The 23555-nt window shown below is 43.3% G+C and overlaps 2 protein-coding genes across 2 annotated transcripts in view; one reads left to right on the top strand and one right to left on the bottom strand.

Moving 5' to 3' along the window:
- Positions 1-23555, bottom strand: part of LOC130376218 (dysbindin-like) — a 38167-nt gene that overhangs the window by 4918 nt on the left and 9694 nt on the right. Inside the window, exon 2 of the mRNA XM_056583439.1 lies at positions 457-618. Coding sequence (XP_056439414.1) covers positions 457-618 — 162 coding nt within the window. The remainder of the gene's footprint in view (positions 1-456; positions 619-23555) is intronic.
- LOC130375460 (NXPE family member 3-like) overlaps positions 13414-23555 on the top strand; it is a 43655-nt gene continuing 33513 nt past the window's right edge. Inside the window, exon 1 of the mRNA XM_056582392.1 lies at positions 13414-13691. The gene's annotated coding sequence lies outside the window, so the exon portion shown is untranslated. The remainder of the gene's footprint in view (positions 13692-23555) is intronic.

Raw genomic sequence — 23555 nt, 5'->3', positions numbered from 1 at the left:
GCTCTGTGCACGCTCCTCCCATTACCCCAGCTGGGAGATTAGGGCTCTTCAAAGTAATGGTCGCTGCGTGCACGTTTTTTTAAAAGCGTGACAGGAACCCATCGACGGCGAGAGGGAACGCTCTGGAAGGTTCTGGTCTAGGAGGAGGAGGAGGAGGAGGAGGAAGAGGGCTCATGGGGGTCGTCCGATTGAGGTGCTGTTAGGGTTCCCTCGCCCTTTCCAAGCCCCTCCCCCCCCTGCCCCCCAAGCCTTACATAACCACACACCTGCCGCCTCACCTCTCCCTCCCCCCAACACACCTCCCCCACCCGCCCGTAGGCTGCCCTCTCCCTCCCCCATACCCCCTCCCCCCTCCCTCCACCACACCCACATCCCCACTGCCCAATGCCACCTCCCCCTCCCTCCACCACACCCACCCCCTCCCCCACCCCTTCCCCCCCCTCGCCCCCCCCTCACCTCTCCTCTCGGCGATCTGCAGGTACCCCGTGGAGAGGTACTGCTCCATGTCGTGGTGGAAGTTGTCCTCCAGGTTGTACCTCTTCAGCTTCACCTGGCCCCCCACGCCGGGCGGCTCCGCAGGGGGCCCCCGCTGGCCCTGCGCCCCCCCGTCCAGCTCCACTGGGGCACAGGAACACACGGGGGAACAAGAGACAGACATTAGATCTGCTGCCGTCTAATGTTCTTGTCGTCGCCGTCGTGGTTACGAAAGTAGATCGTGGCAGAGGGCGGTTCAGTTGAGATCCTGTCCTGTCCTGTGTGTGTGTGTGTGTGTGTGTGTGTGTGTGTGTGTGTGTGTGTGTGTGTGTGTGTGTGTGTGTGTGTGTGTGTGTGTGTGTGTGTGTGTGTGTGTGTAAGAATATGTGTACATCCCACCCTAAGGCCATCGTGAATCCTTACTGAACTGGAATGATGCATGGTTCATTGTATAACCCCCAACACACACATGCACAAATCCTCTCAAATGAACACACACACACACACACGCATGCACACAGCCTCTCAAATGAACACACACATACACACACAAGCCCCCATTATGTCAGGGATACAATAACCAGTCAACGGTAGATAACATACACGCACAAGCCTTTCAAATTCACTCACACAAACACACACACAGAAACCTCTTAAATTCACACAAGAATACACACACAAGGATCAGCCCCCACTACATAAGCCCCAGTTATGAAACCTTTCCTAGTCTCAGGCTGCTTGTTCCCTCTCAGAACGGACTGAGCGGAGGCCTGTTATAGCCCAGAGGCCTTGGAGTCGAACTTGGCCTTTCTACAAGATGTGCCTTCTTTGGTGTATCGTCTCTACATCACGTGGAATGTAGCAGGACATCCCCTCATTCAAATGTACAGCACGTAATGGGTTTGGTTCGAAGGTAAGAGAAGACATGACTTTAGTCATCCCAAGGGAAATTTTTGCTGACGTTATATAGTAACCATTTAGACGTTTTAGTGATGTGTAAACAATTCAGGGTTAAATTCAAAGCCCGATCTTAAAATCGCTCATTCTTTAGAGAGCCCTTCCATCTCTTGATGCTAACTAGGTAGCATCACATCTGCTTCTATTGCAACTGCCGCTGCATTGCGATTGTTGTTTTATCTAATTTTCATGGCGTGTTCAGCATAGCATGCACGGTCATTGGTTCAAATACACATGAGGTGGGTTTTGGTTTTTAAAACCAGGGAACAGGGAACACATCAGAGAGAGGTTACTTTACCAGAACAGCTCCTAACTATAATTCTCATAGGATTCACTGTAGCCAACCAAACTATTTCACCAAACTGGAAAGGAAGCACAACAATAAACTAATGGCTAAATCTATTCACTGAAACAGAAAAACTATACAATCACAAGATGTGCCTTCTTTTATGAAGGTATTATTGTAGCAAAAGTCTTTAGCACCTGTAACTGCAGAATTTGTATGCGTACACTAAAGTCACAGTCAATTTGAAGTCGTATATATTTATTTTGCATGTGTACTCTAAAGTCACAAATGTGTAACAGTACATTTGTAGTCGTAAATATTTTTTATACCATTTGTCATGATATGTATAAATGCAGATCATGTGTAAGCCACTGGTGGCGCTAGAGTTGAATAAACTACCACAAGATGGTTGCAACAGCAGGCTGAGTGGTGTGTCTGTTTACTTTAGATAAGCAACGTAACATGGTGTCAGAAGTAAAAGGAAAAACACTAACGAGGATTTGCAAGGTATTGCAAACATGGAAGGACTTAAGCCGCCCGCTGGACTTGATCTACTGCACGGTAACCTGTCAGAAAACTGGAGGAGATTTCGGCAGAGTTTTGAGCTTTATTTAACAGCTGCTGGGGGCGCGAGCAAGTCAGCTAAGGTACAGTCCTCACTATTTCTTCATATAGCCGGCGAAGAGGCGGTGGAAGTGTACAATACCTTCACATTTGACGAGGAGGATGATAGGCTTAAACTGGCGATAATTCTGGAAAAATTTGAAGAATACTGCAACCCCAGAAAGAATATAACCTATGAAAGGTACAAATTTTTCACGTGTGTGCAAGGGGACATGTCATTTAACCAATACCTTACGGAGTTAAAACTAAAGGCAAAGTCATGTGAATTCGCACAGTTAAGAGAGTCCCTTATCAGAGATCGAGTTGTCTGTGGAATCACGTCTGATACGTTGAGAGAGCGATTGTTACGTGAAGTTGACATTTCTCTTGAAAAGGCAGCACAGCTGTGCCTCGCGGCAGAAACAACAAAAGTACAAATAAAACAAATGCATGAAGAGGATCACAATGCGCAATCCTTTGCAAGTGAAAGCAAGGACATAGATGCAGTGAGGCACAAGCAGACACGCGATAAAGAATACCGAAATAAAACCCAAGTAAGCATGCAAGACGAGGGTTGCACGTTTTATTGCACAAGATGTGGAACTGAGCATGTATCACGAAAATGCCCGGCTTTTGGCAAACAATGTAAGAACTGTGAGAAAATGAACCACTTTGCCAAGGTGTGTAGGTCGATGAAGACAGTGTACTCAGTAGATGATGACGACACAGATCAACAAGCAAGTCTGTTCCTTGGTGTTGTGAATGCAAAGACACAGAGACAGACAGATGAATGGACTGTTGAATTAAAATTGGATCACAAACAAGTCAAATTCAAACTTGATACTGGTGCACAGGCCAATGTAATTCCTTTCAGTCTCTTGCAAAGAATAGGGAAAAAGAACATACTACGACCAACAAATGTGAAACTTTCAACGTACACTGGAGACAAAATACCAGTGAAGGGAAAGTGCAAATGGAGCGTGAAATACAAAAAGAAAGCATTTAATCTGGAATTCATTGTTGTAAAATCAGATGCCAAACCAATACTTGGGATTCAGGCATGTGAAGAAATGGGGCTCATCAAGAGAGTTATGGCACTAAATAAAAGTGACAAAATGGATATCTTCAAGGAGTATGCTGATGTGTTTGAGGGACTAGGCTGCCTAGAGGGAGAACACACTATTCAAATTGATGAAGGCGTGACACCAAAAGTGCACCCACCTAGGAAAATTCCTGTCACTTTGAGAGAAAAACTAAAAACAGAATTGAACAGAATGGAAAAAATGAAAGTGATTGTAAAAATCGAAGAGCCAACTCAGTGGGTCAACCCTATTGTTATCGTTGAAAAGCCTAATGGAAAACTAAGAATTTGCTTAGATCCACGTGATCTTAACACAGCAGTAATGAGGGAACACTACCAGCTACCAACAGTTGAGGAAATAACCTGCAGACTCTCAGAAGCCAAATACTTCACAGTGCTGGACGCAAGCTCAGGGTTTTGGCAACTCAAACTAGACGAAGCCAGCACTCGCCTCTGTACATTCAACACTCCCTTTGGTCGTTATAGATTCCTCAGACTTCCATTTGGAATTAATTCGGCTCCTGAGGTGTTCCACAGGACAGTGAGACAGCTGTTTGAAGGAATTGAAGGTGTTGAAACATACATAGATGACCTCTTGGTTTGGGGTGAGACAAAAGAGCTGCATGACTGCAGATTGAGACAAGTGCTGGAGATAGCAAGAGCCAAGAATTTCAAGCTGAATAAAGGAAAATGCAAGGTGGGCCTAGAGGAAATCAAATACCTGGGTCATATCTTCACAAAAGACGGTTTGAAACCTGATCAGACCAAGATTGAGGCTATTCTGAAAATGCCAACTCCAGAATGCAAGAAAGATGTGGAACGATTTCTGGGCGTAGTCACATATCTCGCAAAGTTCATTCCAAACATGTCCAAGCATACTGAGCCATTGCGGGGATTGACCAGAGACGATGTTGAATGGCAGTGGAAAGCTGAACAGCAGCAGGCATTCAGCACAATGAAAACGATGCTCACTGAAGCTCCTGTGCTCAGATACTATGATGTCAAGCTCCCCGTAACGCTGTCAGTGGATGCATCAAAAAGTGGACTTGGAGCCGTTTTACTTCAAGAGCTCAAGCCAGTAGCTTATGCATCGCGCGCACTGACAGAGACTGAGCAGCGCTACGCGCAAATAGAAAAGGAGATGTTAGCAATTGTGTTCGGAGCAGAGCGTTTTCATCAGTACATTTACGGAAGAGAAGTGGATGTGCAGTCGGATCACAAACCACTTGAAGTGATAATGAAAAAACCACTGAGCAGTGCTCCAGCTAGAATACAGAGACTTTTAATGAGACTGCAGAAATACCAGGTGAATGTACAGTACAAGCCAGGAAAGGAGATGTACATTGCAGATGCATTATCCAGAGCTTACTTACCAGTGACCAGCTCTCCAGATAAAGACATTGAAGCGCAGGTGCACATGGTGATCTCCAATTTACCCGTGTCAAAAGAGAAATTGGAGGAATTCAGAAAGGAAACAACAAATGATGTGACACTGACTAAACTCGTTGAAACTGTTCTTAATGGATGGCCAGAAACCAGGAGCCAAGCTGCCCAAGAAATACGAGCGTATTGGAACTTCAGAGAAGAGATCTCAGTTGTGAATGGAGTTCTGTACAAGGGAGAAAGACTCATCGTTCCGGCAGCAATGAGAGGAGAAATGTTAAAGCGCATCCATGAAAGTCACTTGGGCATTGAAAGCTGCAGGCGGAGAGCAAGAGAAGTCCTTTTTTGGCCTGGAATGTCGGAAAAAATCGCAGAGATGGTGAACAGGTGTGACGTGTGCAGGACATATCAGAAATGTCAAACTAAAGAGCCACTACAACCACACAGTGTTCCAGAAAGACCCTGGCAGAAGATAGGTGTTGACCTATTCACCTTTAGCCAGCAGGAGTATTTACTACTGGTGGATTACTATTCTAAGTTCATAGAGGTGGAGTGGTTGAAGTCAGACACAAGAAGTGCAACAATCATCACACATCTGAAGTCACAGTTCGCCAGACATGGCATTCCTGAAATAGTGATCTCAGATAACGGACCACAGTTCAGCTCTCGTGAGTTCCAAGCCTTTGCAAAAGAGTGGGAGTTCAGTCACCAAACTTCAAGCCCCTACCATGCGCAGTCTAATGGAATGGCAGAAAGAGGAATACAGACTATCAAACTCATGCTTAAAAAATCAAAAGCTGATGGAAAAGATCCATATCTGTCGTTGCTGAGTCTGAGGAGTACACCTCTGGAGGATGTCGGAGTGTCACCAGTCCAGCTGTTGATGGGTCGACGTTTGAGAACAAGACTTCCGACGACATCCCAGATGTTGAAACCTCAAATGGTCACAAGTACAGTACAACAGGTGTTTGAAACAAGACAACAGAAACAGAAAGAATATTTCGATCAAGGAGCCAGAGCACTCCAGAAACTTGAGGTTGGCGACAATGTCAGAATCTGGCAGGAAGGATTATGGAATCCAGCCCAGGTAACGGGACTTTCTGACCAGCCAAGATCATATGTAGTCCAGACACCTGGGGGACAAGTATACAGAAGAAACAGAAAGTATCTGATGCAGTCCAAGGAACTGAGTAACACACTAAAGGACACCAACAAACAAGATGTGACTCAACAGGATGTGCATGACAGTACAGAGAAAAAGCATGAAATGGACATTCAAAAGAAAACATCAAGAAGTATTTCTAGTCCTACAAAGCTTTCAAGTCTACCTGTTACAACAGCAAGTGGACGAATTGTCTCAAAGCCAAGAAGATTCATCGAGGAGTACTAGGATTATTATTATTATTTTTATTTTTTTCATGTTTGAGCAGTTGTTTAGCCTAAAAAAAAATAAAATAAAAAATAAAAATAAAAAAGGAAAATAAAGAGGATGTCATGATATGTATAAATGCAGATCATGTGTAAGCCACTGGTGGCGCTAGAGTTGAATAAACTACCACAAGATGGTTGCAACAGCAGGCTGAGTGGTGTGTCTGTTTACTTTAGATAAGCAACGTAACACCATTGTAAACACAAAATAGGGTCTACGAGTACGCAAATCTGTGTTACAGGTGCATAAAAATCCTTTTGCTACAATTATTGCAGCGCAGTTGGTGCAAAACACATTCGCACACCCGTGTTTCATAATCTGAGAACATGCCCAAAAGGTGTGCATTCGTAAAAAAATTCATAAAATTTGAACTAATGCATCAGAAGTTGCACATCTGTGAACGCTATGTTATTCAGCATTTTAATGAGCGAGCACAAATCCATTTTACAACTGCTCGAATCTGCTCCTGCAAGTCTCAGCTGTGGTTTATTTTGCCATGTGCTTCTCTACTGTCATTCATAACATTATTCAAATTAGCCATGTGCTTCTCTACTGTCATTCATAACATTATTCAAATCAGCCATGTGCTGCGCGTTCCCCCGATTGTCCAGGAAGCCTAGGTTTGCTGATGATAAAGCCACGCCCCCCAATTGATCGCACACACAAAGCAGCTCACAGTGACCCATCGTTTTGTCGATCGTGTTTTTTATGCGTGGCTTCTATGTCCTGTTCTGTTCAACCTATCAATCAATTTATGTCAGAGTGTAGAGGGAAAAAAGCACAATTTCACTGGATCATTTTCTTGTAGGCTTTTTAATAATAATATAGGCTACTAGTCTTACCAAACGGACGGAGACATGCTTTCCATGATGCTTTGTCTGGATGCGTGCGTGCGTGCGTGCGTGCGCGTGCGTGCGTGCGTGCGTGCGTGCGTGCGTGCGTGTGTGTGTGTGCGTGCGTGCGTGTGTGCATGTAACTATCAAACGAGTTACAAGAAATAGTAAGAAATCAAACGAAACAAATAAAAGTTCATTGGGATCACTTGAAAAAAGAGCTTGAGCCCAGGGAAGGAGAGAGAGAGCGGCACAAACAAAAACAATGTGCGCGCATTAACCAGTTATTATGTCCCTTGGCTTTAGTTAAAACAACGTCACACAAAAACTGTTTTCCAATACAACATTTATTTTATTTTTGTAAATCATACAGTTAAGTTTTGATTGGATTTCTAATGATAACCTCTTGGTAATGCTCATTAGTGCGCGCCGGCCCCCGACCCCCAGCACTCTGACTCTACCGAAGTGCGCATGGAGAGACGGGGCAATATAAAGGTAATCTTGTCCTGGGCACGGTGAAGAAATGCGGCGGGTCTGCCTATATAATAAATTAGTGTTGTGTCAAGTTGATATGAGGCAGCAGGAGATGGGAAAGAGAGGACATAGGCTTTGAGACTGTTTAGAGAGCAATCGCGGGAGCACAGGGCAAAGTGTGGGGGTGCGGAGACGTTGGAAGTAGGGTTGCGGGGGTGCGGCCGCACCCCCCGGCACCCCTACTTCCAACGTCCCTGCGCTACGGTAAAATGAGCCTTTCTGTGCGTCTCGGTGTGAAAAGAAAGAAGTCAGCGTGGGAACAGTCACTGTACACCTTTCCATTTCTGCCTTCCATAATACACACTACATACGCCACCCCTCCAGGCAAATCTATTCACTGAAACAGAAAAACGATACAATCACAAGATGTGCCTTCTTTCTTCTATTTTCCCATTTTCCTATAGGAAGAAAACACAAAAGCAAAGAGCTTTTGTGTTCTTCTCTCTATCTTCACCCCTACTTCCAACGTCCCTGCGCGACGGTAATATGAGCCTTTCTGTGCATCTCGGTGTGAAAAGAAAGAAGTCAGCGTGGGAACTGTCAATGTACACCTTTCCATTTTTGCCTTCCATAATACACACTACACACGCCACCCCTGGCTGGCCAATCAGAGCAGCCCGGTCGACCTACGGCGACCAGGGGCCTCATTACAGAAATTTCTAACTCTGAAACCCTATCCTATCTTGAGATAGGAAGGCATTTAGGGTTTTTGATATTACAGAAGGAGGTTTCCTAATTTAACTTAGGAAGAAATCCTATCCTACCTTAAGATAGGAATTTAGCCATTACAGAACTATCCTAAGTTAGGAATATCTTAAGTTAGGATCCCTAAATTGGGTGGCCATACACCCTGTCCTAAGTTCAAAATGATTGTCAATAACAGAAGAAAATGGTAGCAGCACTGCTAGTATGTCTGTATGACAATGAAGACGAGGAACATCACAACAGAAATCTGATGCCTAAAAGGCTACGAGACCGCATAATGATTTGTTACATTTGTATTTTAATTTATTTTTATCGCCTACAAAGACATTTAATTGTACTACTTTATTACTACCTCTTCTTGTTCTCTGTACCAATACCCGCCATGACCGTAGTACTAGTGCTACTGCCGTCATTAACAAAGATCCTCAACAGTCTCTGTTGACGTTGAAAGTAACTCATTCTATCAATCTCACGCACACTCCGCGTGCAGAAACAGACATAACCTGACGATTGCCGATCGAAAAATCGTATTGAAAGAACAGTTAGGATTACCTAAATTAAGATAAAATAGGATGCCAAAAATAAGATAGGAAACGGCCAACAGGTTAGGGACTGCTTCTGTAATAGGAAATTAGGATTTTTCCTATCTTTGAGTCCCTAACTTAAGTTAGGATGAGAAGTTAGGATTTTTCTGTAATGAGGCCCCAGGTGACTATCAAAGCAGGTTTTGGAGAAATTATGGGCGAAAAAAAGGATTTAATTTCTTCCAGGATCAATCGTAAGGGACGACATTACGTTATGGAGGGGTATTCAAAACTTTAAAATACATACAGAAGGTAACAAGCTTAAATTCAGTTGGTATTCTGGCCTGGCACAGTCTGATCCACATTACAAACGGTTTCTTGTCCCGTTGTGGCTTGGGAAAAGGGATGAAATATAGGCCTACCACATTCTGCAGCTCTCGGGATACCGACTGTCCGTGTTACCCAAGCACATCGGTTTTTTTTACACAAACATAAATCCACCATTTAATTGATATATTACACCTCCTCCCTGTTGTTTTCAACTGAGTCGTCCCGGCTGATGTCCGAGTATAGTTGAGGCTGGAACGTCATTGGCTCATTTGTATGTCCCTTTGTATGTATTATCTTATATCGTGTGTGCGCACACAAGATAAGCTATTCATAAGCCTTGGCGTATTTTCATATTATACTTTTCTAATAAATACAACTGCGTGTTAGTTCACTGTTTGTGGCGTGGTTTGTTCCTCCAATCGGGTGTTGAGAAGAAGATGTCCTAGGAGGATTCAATGAAGAGATTACTTTATCACCTCTTTCTTAATTTTCTCTCCAATTCTCTTTTTATTATGTCTTATATATTTCCCATCCGTGTATCTACGCCGAGATAGATGCTCACCACTTGTGGGTCCACATCTGCAGTAGAACCTAGCAAGGGTGCTGCTGATTAATTATTCGCCCTTAATGCTCGAGGTCAGATTAGAAACTGAGAAATTAAGACTGGCTCGATTCCATGGCTTCACTGAGCAGGCTCGGGTCAGAAGCCCAGCTCGGTCCTGTCCTAATACTGCTTTAATCGCTTCTCAGACACATGCTGAGCTGTCTTTCTTCAATCTTATTTTTGGAGTAAAAGCTGACTTTTAGCCTCCATGTTGGGCCCTTGGCCCCTCAATGTTCACATCACGTATTCAAACACACAACCACATTTATTTTCAAAATAAAAGTGCAATCTATTCCATCTTGAGAACAACCTATCGTACCTCATGTTTAACCATGGAGCCGGAGGTTTGAAAAAATCTGATAAGATGGATATAAGAAGAGAGACCCGCAGTGAATTCAACCCGGTCCACTTGACATCGGGTAGGTGCATGACAGTGGTACCGTTGTTTCAATCATTGAAAATTCGAACAAAACTCCTGCTCAGCAAAGATGGGAAATAATATCAAATCTATCACTGAAACCAGTATGAATGAATTACCGTACATGTTTACCAGGAAATTGAATAACGCCTGCACGCATGCCAACACACACACACACACACACACACACACACACACACACACACACACACACACACACACACACACACACACACACACACACACACACACACACACACACACACACACACACACACACACGGTGCTAATCTAGCCTGCTCCTACCAGACTCTCGTACTTAATTTCATTTATGAAGGGAAATTCAAATTGAGCGGAAGTACTTAGGCGGGCCGAGCCTGGCTAGTGCTAATCGGGAGAGTCGGGAGAAAATGTGGGCCGTTAACGTTTCGGGGCCACCGGGCTGAATACTGCGGGATAACAATATTGCGTTTATAAAAGTTCCTTGCCTCGCCATCCGGCAGCCTGAACTGTGCAACCGCAACCTCTCACTCACTCAACGCAACACATACAATCTGTCAACGTCGCAACCAATTCGATTTTGTCTAGAGGGGGAGTAACTGAGCGCCCCCTCCAGAAGTGATACAGCCCAGGTCGGCCTTGAACTGCGATTGGTCAGAAAGACGCAACAGCTAATGTCTCTCACGCAGGCTCGAACAGGGTGACACACAAACACACACGCACACACTTTTAAGGGGTTTTTCACCCGCTCCGTATCCAGCTTGTTCCACGCTTAAAGCACCCAGGCTACTAGTATGCGGCGAACTGGGGCTCTCATGTTCCCCCCTGCGGTGTATTCCTTGTCCGCATCCCCTGCCATCCAGTTGTCATACGATTGATGCAGACTGGCTTTGAACGGCTGATGCCATGGAAGTACTTTGCGTGTGCCGCGTTTTCCTGTTGATGTGGCGAAGTTGTAGGGTAATGCTGTTGAGAACTTAAATAAATGGGAGCATATAAGTTGACATGCATCTGTCTCATCGGAGACTGCAAACGCGCTGTCAAACTATCAACTCGTCAGGTTCAAAATGCGCTCATGGTTCTTAAAGGGGATGGGAGAGGGCACTCTGAGTGGTTTATTGCACGATACGGTTAGGCTACTTTGGGGCAACCCTTTTTAGATTTGCGCCGGGCGCAAGAGTCATTTATCTGCCGGTATAATAGCAACAGCGGCAGAGACCCGCCCACAAAGCTACTCCCGTTTGCGCTTCTCACTTGCGTTTCAGACCGTTAAGATAGCGCCCTAAGTGTTGCTGGCTCTTATTGACCTATGACCACACTAGGGGTCATGGCCAGAGAAGGTACACAGAACCAGCTAATATTTTACACAAGCAAGTGCTTAATAAGGTATTGATGGTTAAGGAGCCCTGTGAAAATGAGCCTCCCGACTCACCTCCACTTCGGGATTTAGCGGTTAGGACGCAATGAAGTCCTTGAGTAGGCCACAAGAATTCAGCCAGCAGCATAGGTTTACGTGGAAAAACTGATTTATTTACCGTGCTTGAAAAAGTGAAATGGCAAAGCCAAACAAAATAGTATCATAAACAAACCAAAAATCAACCAGAGGGATGCTCACTAGCAAAGTTCAAATTACAAGAGAATCAAAGTACATGTACTAGCCTCACAGCAAGCCATCTCACTCTGCCTCCCCCAACCCTCCTCGAAAGCAGAAAATACCGAGCTTAAATAAAGCCAACCAATTAACTAAATTGGTAGCTACCAACTACCATATTCGACCATACACTTCATTACACATCTTAACAGTTTCAATGTTGAAATAACGTCTCCCCCCCGCCTTACAAACAGTCATATTCCTGCATCCCAATCAGGCAATGAAGTGTTGCATTTCCAGGTGCTTGTGTTGCCCGGGGTTCAAAATGTTTGGGGACCCAGGAAGTGGGTGTGGCTGTCAGTGTCTGTTTGTGTCATGCAAAATGTATGGGTTAACGGCAGAGAATGGGTTATGGAGCATATCGGCTGGTACCAAACATCCGATTGCAAGGGTGTTTACATGCAAGTAACTGAAAGGTTTTGTCGTTTGTGATCGCTATGTCTCATGACGAGACGTGGTTGCCGGCACCGTGCGTCGTACTCAACATAAGCAGATGCGTGAATGCGTGTGCATGTTGATCAGTTACGTGTTGTGGGTAGTGTCCTATGTACTTGAAAACGCGTGTATGAGCGACAGAGGGAGGAGTCATACACAACAGCTTTCTTTCTTCTCCCAGCTAAACAGTTTGTACGTGTGTGTGTGTGTGTGTGTGTGTGTGTGTGTGTGTGTGTGTGTGTGTGTGTGTGTGTGTGTGTGTGTGTGTGTGTGTGTGTGTGTGTGTGTGTGTGTGTGTGTGTGTGTGTGTGTATTTACATGTGTGTAAATGAGCTACAGCGGAAGTTTCCGGAGGGGGCTTTTCCTGGGAAATAATAAATGCTGTTCACGCCATGCACTCAGGGGCCTGCCGGCCAATCGCAGCTCCTGCCTTGATTTAGTGGCTTAATGATTGGACAGCTCCTGGGGTGTCCGGGCCCCATAGGAACAATACAGGAAGAGAAATACAGTTTGCTCAAATGATTGCCATGCTGGGAAATGATGAAGAAAAGAGATGAAAAAATCGGAATACATTTGTTTTGAGTTTCATTTCTGTTATTTATTATATTATTATTATTATTATTATTAATAATAATAATACAAATAACTATAATATAATATATAATAACAATGAATGTATGCAAATATTTTTTTATATTGAATATAAAACGTATAAATATTTGTCAAAAAACGTTCCCCCCATTTTTTCAATACATCTTACATAGATCACCATTATTATGATAATTATAATAATCATACTCTAAATCATAATTCTCAGAGTAATCATTATTATTATTATTATAGGTGATATGGCTAGTAGTATCATTCCAAGCTAGAGCTTCAGCTACGCAGTTACCCTGAATTAAAGATATAAAGTATGAATCCCATGTATATATTTCCCCTAAAGATAAAATAGGGGATCGATTGACGGGAAAGAAAAGGGAAGCGAGAGAGTGAGCGAGGAAGCGTGACATGAGGGCGGAATGGGAGAGAGAGAGAGAGACAGCGACAGAGAGCAGATGTTTAAACCTGACTGTAATACTATTGGTGAATGAGCACCCGCCCTTGTTATCTGGTTACCATCAGTATCAGTTTTAGCTGTGTTACTTATGCTTTTAAGGAAGAGAGGGGGAGAGAGGGAGAGAGGACGAGGCAGATCAGAACAGAAGGAGGAAGGAGACACAGTCATGTCATCCCTGATTCTTTAATAGGGTTTGTTGTCTCACCGTTTGATGCCACATTGTCTGTGTGCCGTCTTCGACTGGCTAGCTCAAGTGATGTGTGGCCTCATATGGTTCCGCTGACTTTTTGGGGGGTTTTCTTTGTCCGACCCGTCAGTTTTTATTCCAATTCGGTTATCATCCCGGGCCTCTCCCACAGGAGGCTGTTGCCTCAGGGCGTGGTGGTAAGTAAAAGTTTGTTATTATTTCACTTTCTCTGTAAAATAACGGTTGGTGTCGATAATCATGAGAACAGGAACTAAGAGAGAGAGAGAAGTTGCGATCTTGATGATTTAATAAAGACGGCGCCGCCTGCGCCTTTTATTTCTCTCTTGACCGTCTTCTGAATCAACAGCCTTCAGAAAACATGACATGGTTTGCTAATCAACGTTACGTTAATAATTCAAATAGTACTCATGTGTTGAGAGGGAAACATCATTACCGATGTGTCTCGCGTTTCATAACAACAACCACAATAACTGAACGACCACTGCCCAGGCTCGGGTCTGCCTCCTGTTTGAGGGGCTGCTTGGGAGCTGCTCCGTAATTATTTATAGTGGTCAATGTATCGCGCTTACAAAGACCTCTATCTGTTGAGCATTGTGCTAATGCTGCCCCCTAAAGATAGGAGAGGAGATGTAACTCACCAGATAACTACAGGAGACCTAGATGTTTGCCCACTCCGAGGTGCTGCCGGGCTCTTTACCCACTGGGACTGAAGGAAAGGTAGAAACTGAATTTGGAATGGCATCCGGAGTGTTTTGTACCTCTTGATAACCTGAGTTATACATTTATTGACGTGCGTTTTGAACATTTATTCATTGCAGGGGTCCAGCATCCTGGCATGACTCTACGTACTTTTAAATGACTGCAAATACTTGCAAAGACATTACTGTAAATACTTGTAAACACAGGATTGCATTTTCTCTATTATTGATCCATGTATGAAAATACATGATTGTGAATGATCAAGTGAAGCCATTGGCCTTGACGCATGCCACCTTTCGGCACCAATGTAACTTCATTTTCTGGGGACGTTCTTTTAGGGAAATGGTTTGAAGTTCCATGGCAACGACCTATAGCCGTCCTACTTGATTTATGGAGTAGACTCCTAAAGCATGACATTCACATGTCTGACACGTTTCCAATCACTTTCACACTGACCTTTTCTCGGATCAATAGCAAACAGATTGTTTGCGTATGTGTCCTTCTCTTTGCCCGTGTGTGTGCATGAGTGTACATCGAGGTGCTTGCGTTGGTGTGTGTGTGTGTGTGTGTGTGTGTTTTAGTGTGTGTGTCTGTGGTAGTCAGAGAGACGGGGAAGAAGAAGCGGTGGGCTTGAGAAGAGATTCAGATTAGCCAAAAACAACAACTACTACTACTACTCCTACTACCTTTGGGTTTGATTCCTCCGGGCTGAAGGCATCCCTGAGCAATATGCCATGACCCCTCCCTGCTTATGAAGGGCATTTATGACAACATTAATTTCAAGTGTCTTTGAATGAAAACGACTACTGAAGTGACTTCATAGTGCATATATCCCTAGGGAGGACTAGAGTACTGGCATTGTGTATCCGCGAAATGAAACTTCCTGTTAGTCAAACTGTCAAAGTCAGCCAATTAGCTCTGTGAAACAAAGACATTAGTTTTTGATCTTTTTTTTCCTGGTTTCTCCTTCCATGGTCTGCAGAACTGCTGAAGAGTGTGTTGTTTGTGTGTGCATATTGTATTCATGTGTGTGTGTGCGTGTCTGTGTATGTGAAACTGTATTTGCGTGTGCATGTGCGTGCATACGTGGACGACTGCGTGTGTGCTCTCGGCTCCAGACCACCTTGAAAGCTGACTCTCTGTGCTGGCCGCGCCCACCTCTCCATCCGTCAGTTAGCATCCGCCGCCCTCGACACCACCCTCCTGAGTGTGGGTCGGCTCCCGGTGTACAGACCACTCTGAGGCTCCAGCCACGGAGGACAGGGACTCTAAGTGGTTCGTGATTAGAATCACAAAGGCTATATTTTGATGTCCTCTCCGGGTTCGGTTAATGCATTGGTCCAGGATTTAAACAGATTTGCTTGAGAGCTGCTGTTAATACCTGCGGACGCTTATTAAAACATTTCGCTTGGAATATATATATATATAAATATTTATATCAGGGGTGGGAATCACGGGGTACCTCACGATATGATACGTGATAAATGGCCTGCGATACGGATAATATTGCGATACAGAGATTCTGCAATAATCCATCCATTAGACAATCCTATAAAGATACATCATGATATATGCCCATTGCCCATTGCCCAACAATGAATAGAAAGTGACTGAAATGGTAAAGTGCTTAGTCTTCGGCATTCTGCATTTTTTAGGTTTTGCACTGCGCCTACTCTAGAGAGCACTGCTCCTTCATAGTATGACCTAAGATTCAAGATTCAAGATTCAAAAAGCTTTATTGTCTAGTATGTTGCCATACTAGAAAATTGTCTTTTGACTGAAGGCTTGGAGGTGTGTGTGTGTGTGTGTGTGTGTGTGTGTGTGTGTGTGTGTGTGTGTGTGTGTGTGTGTGTGTGTGTGTGTGTGTGTGTGTGTGTGTGTGTGTGTGTGTGTGTGTGTGTTATTTGTGTGAGTTCGTTGAGGAATGAGTGTTCTGTGTGTGTATAGCTATGGGGATGAATGATTTTACTATCACATGCTTGGTCTCTTTGGAAAGCTGAGAACCTGTAGAATTGTATGACAGTATACAAATAACTGAATCATGTACTGACACAGTGCTGGGAAGGCTACAATATTGTTTTTCCTTCCAGACGGTTACACACACCTCTAAAACCAAGCTGATTGTAGTACCCTGGGTAACTCCATACCCCTTGGAAACACTGAGCCCTAGCCCTAGGTCTTGTGATGCTGTGTGTAAAAGCAGATTAACAAAGCATAAAAGATGAATTCTTAAGCTCCTTTTATGTAATGATATGTCCATTCGTTTTGGTCAGGGTCCTTTTGGACCCAAAATGCATACTAAACGAAAGGTTTACTACACATGAACCCAAACATGTAGAAGCATAATCTTGGTCTCAAATGAACGGTTACCCTCTGGGCTTTCTTGTAAACCATTTAGATAGCATACCAGATATTCTGATATGTAATGAGACAAAAAAAGCTCGTTTTTTTTTCGTGTTTTGGAAATTAGTTTTACTTAAAGAGTGCAAACTGCAATGGTATAAAACACCAAAACTGAAATAGTAAAAATACTATAAATAACTATGTACAAATAAACAAAAATAAGTAAAATTACAATAACTATGTACAAATAAACAAAAAAAACTATTTACATGATTCCCTCCCTCCCTCCCCCTCCTTTCTTCTCCGGGCGTTTAGCCATCATTCGAATTGTTCATAAAACCACACACATGCCAGTCAACCACCTGCTCCGCACTCGCACTCTAGCGACGAGCCTGCTACTTTACGCACACCCCTTGCGCATTTGTGTTCTCAGTTGTTTGACATGATGGATATCGTTAGAAAGGTCTCTTCATCGGCTATTAGGATATCGAAGGCCCGTCCCCGACACTTGCTGTCTGCTGGTGTAGCTGTCAATCAAAGTATACATGCCCCGTTTTGATAGTTAGCGCCTCATTGGCTTGTAATGCTCGTTTACAAGGAAGTATTCGATTTCTGTGGACTCTTATGAACATTTCACTCCACTCCACAGGAATAAAGCATAAAAATGCAAAAGCAATTCTTATGAAAAAAAGTCGTATTTTTTAAAATACAAAAATATATCGATATTTTGCGCCAGTGCATCGATTATCGTATAGCACGAAGATGGGCGACGATATATCTGTATCGATATTTAGTCTCACCTCTAATATATATATATATATATATATATATATATATATATATAACTCTTCGTGAGGTCGTCTAAATTATAAATAGTTCTGCATAGATGAAGCCCGGCAGGACTACAGTTCGTACGGTGTAGCTGTGATGACAGCTGGCTCACTTGGTTTCAATTCTTTTCTTGGCTTCCTCCCCCCTCCGCACATACAGCCCAGACCACCGTTCACCAGCCCTTTCAACACACTGGAAAGGGGCAGCACAGAGCGGAGTCGCTGAGTGACTGTAAGAAAATATGGTGCATAGCAAGATACAATACCAGATATTCTCCGCCCTGCAAAGTTCAACATTACAATCTACGTTGGTAAAGAGCGAATATCTAGTTGAGTAAGTTGTTACAGGTGACTTTACCATCGCCACGATAAAGTCTGCGGCTATCGATTATTTGTGTCGTAATCCATTCTGAAGTGTAGCATTTATTTGTATTGCGAATGGACTGGTCACAATGGACTACTGAAAGACCACTCCGCATCCTCCATCAACATGATAAACATGTCGGAATAATAAACAGTGTTCACTCGGCAGTACATGACCTATAGATGTGATTCATCTTCTGTAGAAGTATGTGCTGCTGATTATAGGTCGATTTAGATATAAATCATCACGATGTTCCTACCTGTGAAATGCACACAGTAATGTATTGCTTCTTGTGCATGTGACAGATTGGCTTTGATAAATGGACCTTTATGGTTCTTAATTTAAATGATGCATGCACAGTGCATGTGTGTGCCTGCGTGTGTGTGCAGCATATGTGTGTGCGAGTGTGCGTGTGTGTGTGCGTGTGTGTGTGTGTGTGTGTGTGTGCACACTTCAAGGTGGAAACCTTGAAAGAGAGTTTTGACTCATGCTCTTGAAGACATCATCACCAAGGGATTATTCCACTCTGGCTAAAGAAAAAGCTAGCTCTAAAAATAGCCTTTGACGCTAATATGCTTAGAGGGACATGGTTGTCTAGAGAAGGAGGATGAGGATGATGAAGAGAACTGGGGGGAGTGTGGGAGGGGGTGGATTAGTTGGGGAATGGGGTTTCAGCTAGAAGTCAAATTCATTAGAGCGACAAGCTGTTTTTGGGCTTTAATGACTTGAGTCCAAATGACCAAAATCCTCTCATTATAATGTTGAAATTAGCCTTCGTGTCAGCCTGCATAAAATCCAACATTTAACCCGACTCAGCATTCCTCTAATCCCGACTTTCCTATGATCAGGAAATGGGCTTCCACATGGGGAGCTTTCCCATGTCCGTAGGAAATACTGGCTACCGGTAGGTTTGTAGTCCAGGGACTCGTTTCCCGATAACGATGGATCTTCGCTCGCACGATCATTAGTTTCCCGAAACTCCTCTTAACATGAACGCGCGCTCACTGCACTCACGACTTTCGTAGGATTGTAACTGTCCACTGACATGGTGCTGAAACGGACTATGCAGGAGGGGGAGACGCAGGAAGGTCCACGCAATTTTTGCAAGTTCCCGTAATTTAATTGCATATAATTGCATAAATATGGTGCATATTTCATCGCATTTTTTAAGAAAACGTGCCGCATAATCAATGATTTTTGGCTGCAACAATCACAAAAAAACGCCGCATTTTTCTGGAGGGACGAGAGAGAGAGAGAGAGAGAGAGAGAGAGAGAGAGAGAGAGAGAGAGAGAGAGAGAGAGAGAGAGAGAGAGAGAGAGAGAGAGAGAGAGAGAGAGAGAGAGAGAGAGAGAGAGAGAGAGAGAGAGAGAGAGAGAGAGAGAGAGAGAGAGAGAGAGAGAGAGAGAGAGAGAGAGAGATTCGTCTTGATTTTGTGAGTTTATTATGCAACTTGTTTTGTCTTGAATAGATATGCATTCTCATATTGTATGTGCACATGTATACATACCTGTGCAGTGTGCACGCATACGTTCTCTATTTCAATTCTCTATTTGTGGTTTCATAATGACTGAGTCACCGTTAAAAAAAAAGGGTTTCAGCTCTAATGCTGCTACTGTCTGTAATATGTTTCTATTTAGATTATTTGTCAGGACATTTTGTGATTATTGTCCAAGTCTGGTTTTAACTAATGCTGGGCTTACACCAAAATATTTTCACAGTCACAGACTAAAAACTGCAAGAGAGAATTTAGGGTTGGATCAAGTGTGATATTTATCTAGGGGTTTTGTAGATATTGGGGGTGGAGATGCAGCGACCACAGGAGGTCTGTTAATTTCCTGTTCGGGTTGTCAGCAGCACAAGAGACACAAACTTGAAAAAAAAAAGCAACAACTGCTATTTACAGTGCTGTACTATTATTTGGATGTATGTACTTGATTAAATTGTTTTAATCAAGTACATACAGGGTTCTTCCTGTTTGTCTCGTCCCACCCCTAGTGCTTATAATGTAGTGGGCTGGTCTGGACAGAAAATGCCGGGGCTGAATTTTTGTACCAGTCCACCCCTGGCACGGAGTCTCTGACCTCTTTAGTATTAATTTGTATTATTGCAGACATTTTTTTTATGAATGAAGACACCCGCATTCAATAATGAGTTCACGTCTGAATGTAGACTACAAACGCAATTAACTATGGTCAGGGATGTTCGTTATGTCTAGACAGGGTCTAATAAATTTAAAAAAATAAATAAAGTAATATATCGGCGGTAACCACTGTTTCTGGTTGCAAAATTGCGTCAGCTGGGCATTACGTGGTATTGGATGTGTTTTAATAAAACGCATCCAATACACGGAATGTGTATTGGATAGTAGCTACAAAAAATTGTTCATCCAAACGAGCCGTCTTTAGCGAACGGTGAATTGCATTGGCTTCTATGAGCTGTCGGCTTTCAGCCCGAGCATAGGGACCGTCTGCAAAGTGCAAAACTGAAAACGACCATGATGGTAAAATTTCAATAGCGTCGCCATTATTATTTCTAGAGCCCCAAAACTCGTTCCATAGAAGCATGGCCTCTTTATGGTCCTACTACAACCTCTAGGTTTGAAAAATATATCTCTTCTTATTTTTGAGGATTTTTTATTTAGCAACAATTTCAATAGCATCGCCCTTATTGACTCTAGAGCCCCAAAACTTGTTCAATATGCATGGCCTCTTTATGGTCCTACTACAACCTTTGTGATGGGGAGAGGGGAGGGAGTGGGAAGATGCATTGGTTTGAGGCACAGACCTTTTCGATTGTTGTAATATTTGTGTTATGTGATTTTACTGTATAGGGTGGTTGTTGCTATAATATATTTTTTGTTAAATAAATGTAAATAATGGTTTTAAAGATTATACTTGTAATATGTTCAATCTCTCCATATTTTCCCTGCTCATTACTGTGCACAAATGTACTATATGTACACCCTTCTGTTGCCGGCAGACACATAGAAACCTCCCGGCAGGGTGCGCTTTGCGAGCACACAAAAAGATTTGCGAGCAGAGAAAAAAAAATTACACCTCCACGGCTTCAACTCCATCCTAACGGAAACACTGGGCGTATATGAAAGCCTGCAAAACAGGAAGCCCCATCTCCCTTATATTATGGTTTGAGTTCCAGCCGCTGAGAAATGTGGTATGTACTCAAAAAGAGACTCTTCTCATCGACTAACGTTTGGTCGACTATTGGGGGGCAGCCCTAGAAATGACCATTGGTCGGATATTAAAATATACCTTTGTTTGGCCTGACATGGACCATGGACATGTTAAAAATAATTAGCCTTTGCCGAGCTGATAAAAGCCAGTTGTATATTTTACAATGCATTACCCTTTCCAAACCGACCAATGGGTTACAGATTAAGCTACTATGATACCACCTATGGTCAGCAAAGGCTCCATTAGTCTCAATGGGATCACAAAACACGCGCGCGCACACACACAGACACGCACTTTACTTGAGACAGGACTATTTGTTTTGTTTTCATTGGGTCCTTGACCCAGAATTTGTAATTTACATAAATGCACACTCGTTCAAGCACACACACGGCCGCACGCACGCACGCACACACCCACAGTCGAATTACATGAGCCAGTACTATTCTTTTAGTTTTTACTGGACAAGATCTCTGAGATCAGTTATTATTATTTCCTTAATGCACACTCGTTCACACAGACAGCAAGCCAGACATACACACAGAAGAAGGTGCTGGTGTATTTCATCATGACTTAATGTTATCTTAAATATCAAAACATGTCAAGTGAAAGAGCTTTGACTTTAAATATATGGAGGGCAGCGTATGCCAGAGGTGTTGGATCCTACTAGCGTTAGAGGCAATTGCTCTTTAAGTGTAGGTTTTCCTGCTTGCTGCTTGATGTTCGCTGATGCTGCATATTTCCCTCTGGCCTTTAATACCGGGTCGTGGTGCAGACATGTAATCATGCTGACATACAACAGATTTAACACACACACACACACACACACACACACACACACACACACACACACACACACACACACACACACACACACACACACACACACACACACACACACACACACACACACACACACACACACACGTTGCTGAAGTGAACACACATACACATTGACTAGCATACATACACATTGTCCTACACACACACACACACACACACACACACACACACACACACACACACACACACACACACACACACACACACACACACACACACACACACAGCTAAGAAAGGTCATTGAAACAGAGCCTACAGAACACACCTACTGTAGGTAAACAACTACAAAATGTAGACTGGATGCATAGCTGAGGCCAGAATATATAAACTTCTTAACTTACAACACTGCTCTCTGCAAAGACCAATCGTAATACAAATAAGATTAAGGAATTGGCGAATGATTTGGTAATCAACTACATTCCCAAATAACAAAACAGATTCTTTAGCAAATGAAAATGTACGTTTCCCACCCGGCCTCATTTGCCAATCGGGAATGGAGTCATTGAATATGTTGGGAAGAATAACAACATTTTTAATTTCCAGGGAGATAAAATACGCCTGACTGAGAACCTACGCCAGGCACAGCAGAGTTATTCCTTCCTTCCTCCCTGTGGACGTCTGCAGTGCCCGAATCCGAGACAATGCCTTTGTTTATTTTTTGCTGTTTGTCCGTACAAGACGTCCATTATTTGGAAGTGGTTTGGCTATCTCAAAACTGATGAAGCACAGGATAAGACCGTCTGTAAACGGTCGTTGCCAGCACGATTGGGAAACACAACTAATTTATTTCAACATCTGAAAACATACCATCCCAGCGACTACACAGAAAGTATGAAAATGCGCGCAGCAACAAGTTTTGCCCGCCGTCCTACCGCAGCCGTCCTACCGCAGCAGCGCGAGCGGGGCTGTTCACAAAACAGAAGTCTAGAAGCTTTCAGAATTGAAACTTTCTCAGGGTGAAAAGAAAATGATAGTTAGCTCGTTTTTGAATTTTTATTCTAATTATTTAAGTACCCTTGCAATACTGCAAAGTAAACTATCCGGATTCCTCTCTTCTACAACCACGACTGTGCTGCTTCTTCCTGGGCATAAATATTCTATGGCAGCATATGGTTGCATACATGTATTGGTGCCTGTTTGAGTCCTCTCAGCCAGTGCATAACAGACCAGTCTGACATGCTGCCATGGGTCAATCATTCAAGCTTACTCTGCCGTTTACCATATTGAAGTGGATGTAGGATGGACACCCCGAGACCTGCCCCCTTCTGTGAGGCTTCATTCATGGTCTGGATGATGTCACACACACACAAATAGACTGAACAAGTGTCTGGAAATCTGGTTCAAATCTGCAGTCTGCTGCTGATTAATTTTTCGTGTCCATTCCTTTAGAGTTATTTAGAGTTGTGAGATAGAGACGAGACACGGGTGTTAGTGCTGTCCCATGTTAGAGGTTGGCCGGGTAAACACGTGGTGGCTTTTACCCAGTGGTAGACTGAAGTTTACCGCAGTTTGTCCGTGCTTTTTTAACAAGAAATGTATGGATTTTTGAACGCCTATAGCTAGCTAGGTAGATAGATAGATAAATAGATAGATGGAAAGATCACATGCTAAAACCCAATGGTAATATACTAAAGAGTGACAATGGAATAACAAAAGCCTTAAATGTAAGTGTTAAATGTGCAAATATACAGTGACATGTAGATTAAATATGATTAATACATGTAGTCTGGCAGGGCGGAGATCGGATTAGAGACGGGACCGTTGTTCTACTC

The sequence above is a fragment of the Gadus chalcogrammus genome, chromosome 22 (genome assembly GCF_026213295.1).
Source record: "Gadus chalcogrammus isolate NIFS_2021 chromosome 22, NIFS_Gcha_1.0, whole genome shotgun sequence".
Lineage (NCBI taxonomy): Eukaryota > Metazoa > Chordata > Actinopteri > Gadiformes > Gadidae > Gadus > Gadus chalcogrammus.
This window is presented reverse-complemented; position numbering and strand designations above follow the sequence as displayed.